Source organism: Berghia stephanieae, chromosome 5, assembly GCF_034508935.2.
Source record: "Berghia stephanieae isolate SIO BIC M18660-M18661 chromosome 5, UCSD_Bste_1.3, whole genome shotgun sequence".
In the NCBI taxonomy this organism is placed as follows: Eukaryota; Metazoa; Mollusca; class Gastropoda; order Nudibranchia; family Aeolidiidae; genus Berghia; species Berghia stephanieae.
Genome location: NC_088364.1, coordinates 36,758,838 through 36,767,932, shown reverse-complemented (window position 1 = coordinate 36,767,932; position 9,095 = coordinate 36,758,838). Strand labels below are relative to the sequence as shown.

Genomic DNA, 9,095 nt, shown 5'->3' with positions numbered 1-9,095 from the left:
GCCGTACTTCAGAGTAATATCATACTCACTCCCTTTTTTCCCCAAATGCCATTAGGCTATGGGAATCCCTCCCTGACAAGTTGAGAATATCTGACACTTGTGAAAAATGTATAATCCAGTTAAGAAACATTTCAATCACAAGAGACATTTAAAGTACAGTTAATAAAATTATGCTGGATTGATGCAGAACCAAAGAGGATTCTTTTTTAATTGAACGATAATCTGACACAAAGGTCACTGATGTGGCAGTATTGATTGGATTGGAGGACAGACGTTTGAGATGAATCTCCTTTTCCTCCGCTTTCATAATTGTAAAATTCAATAATTTTGCTGTCAAAATCAAACATTTGAAAGCATAACCTGCATGTAATCTGAGGGTACATTAATAAATAATGGATACTATAAAAAATCATAATTTGATGTTTAATAAAAGTGTCAGATATCTTATTTAGGAGGTCACAGTGGTGGCGTTAAATCAGTTCTTACTGTTAAGTTCTGCTCCCCACCGCCTTTAGACTGGCTCTTTAGTTCAGCCATTGTTGATCTTTAATTGTACTGATTCACATCTGGAAATGATAGAGAAACAATTACTGTTTAATCTTCTATATATATCAACTTTATATTGTTAATTAAAAGTTTAACTCTTCAGATGATTAAATCTAGTCTATTACAGGTCTTAAACAACTTTTGCCATGAATAGGGTAGAGAATAGAGTATGAAACTTATTGGAGTGACATAATCTATACCATATCTTTTTTAAAAAATAGAAGAAGAAAACACAATGGTACATACGACTTAATACTTAAATATAACATGATCTAAACGAATATTATGCTCTCTCTCTCTCTCTCTCTCTCTCTCTCTCTCTCTCTCTCTCTCTCTCTCCCTCTCTAATTAAAACCTACATTCTTCTTCTACAAATTTTCTTATTTGGTAATACCAATTTCATTTCATTAATCTATTTTGTTCGAATCAAAATTATCAGGTTTTTTTAAAACTTACGCTCACTGTCTTAATCAAGTTTGATATTTTGTGCCAATATAGCCCTGTGGAAAGGTGTGTGATGCATCGCATTTTTTAGTTTGTTTTTTTTTCGTTGCCAAAACGAAAAATCGGCAATAATAAAAATGTAGGTTCTAGACAGAGTAGCAAAAGAAACATCATGTTCCTCTGTTCTGCGCACACATGGCATTTACTCCGAGGACAAAGACAAAGCTATAATAAAATATGATGAGACTACGGAGAACTTATAGAGTTACCAGTACCAGTAATAGAGGGTTTTAATTTTAAAATCAATTATATAAATTTAGCATCAGACTAATGGATATATGTGGAATTTAATTTTACATATTGTTAACTTGGTGAATCTAGCCAATTGAGTAAATTATAAAATGAGCATGATATGGTAGTGTAGAAGCAAAGGGAGTGCCCATGCAAGCCCAACTTCTCACATCTCATGTCAATTCATCAACGAAAACAATCTCTGGGAAAAAACGTTATAAGGCGATCAAAAACGGTTAGGTCACACGAACCTGAGTGTATAATTTATATTCGTTACATTTTTATCACATAAATTTATTGACGCTAATTCTCAACCCATTTTCAGGTCATCGTAGGTCTCAGTAAATGAAAGATCGTTGCATTAGAATAACAACGTCCGCCATTATGGCATAGTTTGTCTCCAAGCGATTCGCTATGCATTATGGGTAAAGGGGTGGCCACGGGAGGCAACCAAAAAAAAAAAACATTAATAAAACAAAAGAGAACGCTTATTTCCCATTAATTGTTCCGAATTCCGAACAGCAAGAATGGAGATAAAGATAAAGGGAGTAAATCTGACTCATGAACGAACAACACAAAACAAACGTTTCGGCATTTGGCCTTTTTCAAGTAAACATAAAATACATATATAGTTATATTAGATTGTCATAATAATAATATAGTTGAAAATTTGTAAATGTGTGTGTGCGTGTGTGTGTGTGTGTGTGTGTGTGTGTGCGCGCGCGCGCACCCTCTCCCTTTATCACTTTATCTCTCATTGTTGCAGCGTTTCACCTTTATATTTATATATTATATATATATTTCTTTAAGGGGATCTTTCTCGTATAGTTCAAAAATTAATCATTCTCCTAATTCCATATATATATTTTTTAACATTCGTTATTCTGTTACAATAAATGTTTATTTTTGTAACAACTTATCTATTTTAAATTATATTTTCATTTTATTAATATATTATCTATTATTATTATTATTATTATTATTATTATTATTATTATATATATTATTATTTATTATTATTATTATTATTATTTATATTATTATTATTATTATTATTATTATTATTATTATTATTATTATTATTATTATTATTATTATTATTATTATTGATGGTATTACGATTGGGAGCTGCAAGGTCTGGGCCGGACGTCCCGCTTGCTGAAAGGAAATTGATGTGCATTTCGAACCCAACACCTCTCATTTCCAGGTGCATTGATCGCCGCGTAATCCTGTCTTTGACAGAGATTATTGCATATGGCCTCTCATGCATTATTGTGTCCATAACAGCACCTTCCCGTGGTGTTCCCTGTTTCTACTGAGTTTGTTATGGGCGCGAACGAGTCCCCGGCGGTATAACCGGGTTAGGGAGTAGGTGGGACCCCTTCCTCTTAAGGTGCAGGAGTCAGAACCCACCGGTGAGTGGTACACGCTCTGCTCCTCACTCACCCACCTCACACTCATTCTGTAGTGTGGTGTCTTCCTTATGTCCTTACTTTTCTTAATCTACCCCTATAACTCATACTCTCCCTAGCCATCGATGTATGGCTCCACTGCCTTGTGGATACCTTCGGGAGGAGGAAAGGCTAAGGAGTAAACCTGACAGAAATCTGCATCCAAACTGATGCCAAACGTATCGCTGTGCGATCCTTTGGACCACACCAGGGAGGAAGAGAGGGAGGTTCTGGTTACTGGGCAGCCCAGGATCTCCACATACTCTGCCCAGGCCGCGCCCTGGAGAGGACACTCCAGTCTCACCTTCACCGGTGAAGAGTAACAACACGGAAGACAGCAGTCTACGAGTGATAAGTCCTTGCTCGATTGGCGTAGAGTTGGACGCTACGGGTTGTCTTCGACGGTGGGAGGGATCATCGTAATCCTACTGGTCAGCTACCGCCCGCCCCAAGCTGGGCAGCCCCCAGCCAGAAAGGTGTTGACCCGCCACGATCTGCCTGCTTCAGAGGGTGCCTGGAGCTTAGAGCTTGCAAGCTTGACAAGTGGATCGTTAAACTGTGTACCAGGCAAGCAAATGAAAAAGAAAACGAAGTCCCCAGCTCTTCGATTAGCAAGCTGGAATGTAAGAACTATGCGCTCAGGACTGACAGATGACCTTCAGGCCATGGACGATGCTCGAAAAACAGCAGTAATTGATCGTGAACTTAACAGATTGAACATCGACATAGCAGCCTTGCAGGAAACGCGACTCCCAGAGAGGGGATCCCTGAAGTAGAAACACTTTACATTCTTCTGGCAAGGAAAAGGCACAGAAGACGTGAGGGAGCACGGTGTTGGATTTGCAGTACGCCATACATTGCTTCCTATGATCGAACCGCCAACAGACGTCACAGAGAGAATTTTAAAGCTGCGCCTGTCATCCATGCAGGGCTCGGTGAACCTTGTCTACGCCCCAACACTGCAAGCTTCGGTTGAAGTAAAGGACCAATTCTATGAGTCATTAGACGCCATTGTCAACAATATCCCAGAAGTGGAGCACATCTACCTTCTTGGCGACTTCAACGCGCGAGTTGGTGCTGACAAAGAATCATGGCCAACCGTTTTGGGGCACCACGGCATAGGAAAGATGAATGAAAATGGTCAGAGGCTTCTTGAACTCTGCTGCTATCGCAAACTATGCGTGACGAACACCTATTTTCAGAACAAGGCATGTCACAAGGTGTCATGGAGACATCCAAGGTCAAAACACTGGCATCAGCTGGACATGATCATCACTAAGCGCGATTCTCTTAACAATGTTTGTAACACCAGGTCCTATCAAAGCGCTGATTGCGACACTGATCACTCGTTGGTTGCCACAAGGGTGAAACTGACACCAAAGAAACTTCATCACTCAAAGACAAAGGGCCAGCCCAGGATCAACATCAGCAAGACAGCTTACCGGGAAAAGAATATAGAGTTCAACGAGCAACTTGAGAAGATTCTCAACACAGCTCATAGAGAAGCAGAACAAAACGCACAGGACAGCTGGAACTCTCTTAGAAACGCCATTTACAGCACTGCAGTTCTGACATACGGCAAAAAGGAGCGCAAGAGCAATGATTGGTTTGAAGCCAGAATTACTGAGATGGAGCCAGTCATTGATGCCAAGCGCAGCGCACTTGTCAGCTATAAACATAAACCGAGTCAGAGGAACCTGCAGGCGCTGCGAGCTGCACGCAGCAAAGCACAGCAAACAGCACGACGTTGCGCCAATTACTACTGGCTTCAGTTGTCGGACAACATCCAGCAAGCGTCTGAAAGTGGCAACATAAGGGCCATGTATGAGGGCATCAAACAGGCGACAGGCAAATCTACAAAGAAAACTGCACCTATTAAATCCAAGACAGGGGAAGCCATCACTGACAAGGACAAGCAGATGGGTAGATGGGTAGAGCACTACTTGGAACTCTACGCCAGAGAAAACACTGTCACCCAAAAAGCGTTAGACACAATTGAAGAACTGCCAGTACTGGAAGAACTAGACGCAGAACCAATTATGGAGGAGCTCAGCAAAGCAATCGATGCTCTGGCCTGTGGCAGAGCACCCGGTGACGACAGCATTCCACCCGAAATCATCAAATGTGGAAAGCCAGCCCTCTTGGAACCACTACATAAACTCCTGTGTCTTTGCTGGAGAGAAGGCAAGTACCCCAGGATATGCGTGATGCCAAGATTATCACCCTCTACAAAAACAAGGGAGACCGTAGCGACTGTAATAACTATAGGGGAATCTCTCTACTGAGCATTGTGGGTAAAGTCTTTGCGCGCGTTGTCCTCGCTCGACTGCAAGTCCTCGCCGAACGTATCTACCCAGAGTCGCAGTGTGGCTTCAGAGCCAAGAGGTCGACAGTGGACATGATCTTCTCAGTACGTCAACTTCAGGAGAAATGCAGAGAACAGCAGATGCCCCTCTACATTGCATTTATTGACCTGACAAAGGCATTTGACCTTGTTAGCAGGAAGGGCTTTTCCAGCTGCTAAAGAAGATTGGCTGTCCTCCTCAGCAGCTTAGCATCATTGCCTCCTTCCACGACGACATGAAGGGCACCATTAGCTACGACGGTGGAGCCTCTGAACCCTTCCCCATGCGCAGCGGCGTGAAACAAGGCTGTGTCCTCGCACCGACTTTGTTTGGTATATTTTTCTCATTACTGCTGAAGTTCGCGTTCAAAGAGTCCCCAGAAGGAGTCCACTTACACACCAGAAGTGATGGGAAGCTGTTCAATCTGGCACGGCTGAGAGCAAAGACCAAGGTCCGCACAGTCCTCATAAGGGAAATGCTATTTGCAGATGATGCAGCTCAATGCGCGCATACCGAGGAAGACCTTCAGCGGCTGATGGACAGGTTTTCCCACGCATGCAGGGAATTCGGGCTGACGATCAGCATCAAGAAAACAAATGTAATGTGTCAGGATGTCCCCTCTATACCAGCAATTTACATTGACAACGAGGAGCTAGAAGTCACTGATCACTTCACATACCTGGGCACAACCATCACCAGCAACCTCTCACTTGATGTCAGAATTAGACAAGCGCATCGCCAAAGCTGCCGCTGTCATGGCACAACTGAGCAAGAGAGTGTGGACCAACAACCAACTCACTTTGAACACCAATCTCAGAGTATACCAGGCATGTGTACTCAGTAGCCTACTGTATGGCAGTGAATCCTGGACAACATATGCCAGACAGGAGAACCGCCTGGAAAACTTCCACATTCGCTGTCTACGATGAATTCTCGGCATCAGTGGCAAGGGCAGACTCACGAACAATGCAGTGCTAGAAAGAGCTAACTCCCTCAGTATGCATCTCATGCTCTGCCAGCGACGTTTGCGATGGCTTGGTCACAGGATGGACAATGGACGCATACCCAAAGACATCATGTACGGTGAACTAGCTTCTGGACGGCGACCAACTGGCCGTCCAGCTCTGCGCTTCTATGATGTCTGCAAACGAGACATGAAATTGACAGGCATCGACTCAAACACCTGGGAGTCGCTTGCTGACGACCGCAGCGGCTGGAGATATGCGGTGATGGAGGGAGTGAGAGAGGTGAGGAGAGGAGAAAGACGAAGTTTAAGGAGAGGAGAGCAAGGAGGAAAGAGAGGCAGCAGATCCAAATACCAAACGCACAGTCAAACTATGTGTGCAACAACTGCGGTAGTTACTGCCATGCAAGGATTGGTCTGCTGAGTCACACCCGTCGTTGCTCTCAACAAGACTGATGAGACTAAAGCCATACAGGGCGCAAACCATCGTCTCTCGAGACGGAAGGATGCCTACCTACATTTTTATTATTATTATCATCACTAATATTATCATTATTATTATTATTATTATTATTATTATATTATATCATTATTATCATGATTATTATATATATATTATTATTATCATTATTATATTATATTTTATAATTATTATTATTATTATTGTTATAATGTATTATTATTATTATTATTATTATTATTATTATTATTATTACTTATATTTGACCTCTTGTCTCAAAACGGTATTATGTCGGGATGAACCACACGCTAAAAAGTCAAATTATAATTAAACTGGTCAAAAATATAAAACGTTGGTATTTAGCACAGTAAAATATTATATTCCTTTTCCTCAATAAAGCAAACAAACTCAACTTTCGACATTTTCAGCATCTTAATCATCCCGACTTAATACCGTTTTGAGACGAGGGGTCACATATATTATCTATTCATTTAATATTAATAATACTTATTGTTATATATTCTCTTTTTGACTTTCTAAGGCCGAAACGTCGTTTGTTTTGTGTTGTTCCTTCATGAGTCCGATTTACTCCCTTTATCTTAATCTCCATTTTATTGACTCATTTAGGCACCTCTAGTTATTAGCTTTAATACAGCAAGAACTTTTATGAATTGACTTTTTGGTCTGTTTTTGTCTTTTTAAGCTAGAGGAAAACACGCAATATTTGCGGAGAAATACAGGCTTTTATGAACAGACAGTCATCTATACATAGTACCTAGATTGAGACGAATCTTTTGAAAGATCAACGACCAAAATCGGTCTGGTAATAAAGTTGGTAGCTAGATGCGTACAAATGAATTGGCAATATGGCGGCTGGATAGCGATTCCCAAAGTCAAATTCAAATGACTGATCATAATTCCCCAGCGTCTTCTTTTCGTATGCCTGTATATCTGGAGTCCGTTTTGAAGATGAAGGTATTTACTCATCTTTTTGAGTTCTTCTAGTGGGCTGAACAGTTTTTTATGTAAAGAAGTTGCAGAGGGCCATATCTCTTCTCTATGGGTTGAATTTTTAATTCAGAAAAGTGAGTGGAGCAGGCACTTATGTTGATAACAACAAGAGATGAAGTGAGTAGGAAAGTGCCAGAAGACAATAGAGAATTTTAAAAAAAATATTTGCGGCAGTGATTTAAAAAAAAATAATTTTATTCTTATTATTTTCTGTATTGCTACAGTATATGCTCTGCATCTTCCTCCTCCTCGCCAAATGAGCAGACCGGTGACTGTGTCAGTTTGCCCCAGCGAACGTAGACACCGGTTCTACGTGCTCTCACGAGTGAAAGGATGAGGACACACTGTTTGTGTGATTTCACTTAAGATTAGGCCTACACAATATCTTCTACTTCATCTATTCTTATGATAAGACATTTATTCTATGAAGACAATGTCAGAAGATTTTGTAGTTTTAGATTTAACATGTAAATTTAAAATTTGTAAATAATTTAAAGAATTTTAATCAAATTGACAATTAAGACAAATTTCGATAAAGATTTTTATTTTTAAAATTGTAGATATAATTTTGAATGTTAAAATCATCCTACTTATTATAGTTCAAAGCTTAGATAATGTTTGTTTTCTTTGGGTTTTTTTCAGTAAAGAAGGGAGTAACTCTTTGTGTGTTAGTGACATTGGTGATTGATGTAGTCAAAATGAGAAAGCACACTGTTTTCGGAGAAATAAAGGCTATTACGATCATGCACTCATTTATTCTAATAATTATACTACTTATTGTACTGTGTGAAATTAACACACATCGAGACCGACGTGCACATTTGCATATGTACTGTGATCGAGACGAATTTTTTTAGAAATCATCTTTGCAAATCCGAAGGCTAGGGTCGAATTTTGGACTCATGATTACTCCATAGCAGACATTCTAAATAATAATTGGAATCAACAGGCAACAGTTAATTAACTTCATTTAAGAAAGGTTTGCAAATTAATTGTATACAAACCTGCAAAAAATGGTTTTATAATTTTTAGATTTGCCAGTATCTAATTCTGTTTGTTTTTTATTATTTATTTTTTTATGGCGCTTGCGACACATTAAGGTCATTTCAGAGCCAGTAAAAAGTAAGAAAATGTAGAACAAGAGAGAAAGAAAGACAAAGGAGAAGGGTTCAAATAGGGTACGGATGTAGATTCCAAGAGCAGACCATCAGAATACTTAGTTTGATATCACCTGAAAGTCTCATCCAGACGCAAACACATGTCCCCACTAAGAGATATAAATGCAAATGTTAAGAAACCAATATATAATCAAAACAAAACAAACATGCAACAGTACACAGCAGAGAGATGATTTACAATGCAAGGAAAGAAAAAATATCATCTCCTAAAACTATAAACTGTTTCCATCCCAGTCAAGGGCTCCGGCCAGGGCAAGGACAAAACTAAGACAAAGACAGAAAGCAACTCGAAAAACAGATATAGGGGGATAGAAGACATAGCTTAACCTCTTGCCCACTGTGAAAGGTCAAAGACCCCACCCAGCAGTAATTATGTGCTCGATGATGGCAGTACGGAATGTTGAT

General features: G+C 40.0%; 2 protein-coding genes across 3 annotated transcripts in view; one reads left to right on the top strand and one right to left on the bottom strand.

Moving 5' to 3' along the window:
* Positions 1-1,702, bottom strand: part of LOC144972847 (kinesin-like protein KIF19) — a 29,640-nt gene extending 27,938 nt beyond the window's left edge. The window contains exons 1-2 of one of the 2 annotated variants that reach the window (XM_078914564.1): positions 1,533-1,702; positions 487-566 (exon numbers count right to left, since the gene is read on the bottom strand). In XM_078914564.1, coding sequence (XP_078770690.1) covers positions 487-537 — 51 coding nt within the window. In that variant the 5' untranslated portion in view covers positions 538-566; positions 1,533-1,702. The remainder of the gene's footprint in view (positions 1-486; positions 567-1,532) is intronic. The other variant, XM_078914565.1, reaches the window with a different exon arrangement.
* Positions 1,703-3,598: 1,896 nt separating this feature from the next.
* LOC144973932 (uncharacterized) lies at positions 3,599-7,849 on the top strand. Its single transcript, XM_078916821.1, has 2 exons — positions 3,599-4,580; positions 7,737-7,849. Exons 1-2 carry the CDS (start codon positions 3,599-3,601, stop codon positions 7,847-7,849), a joined length of 1,095 nt encoding a protein of 364 aa, XP_078772947.1.
* The last annotated feature ends 1,246 nt before the right edge of the window (positions 7,850-9,095 follow it).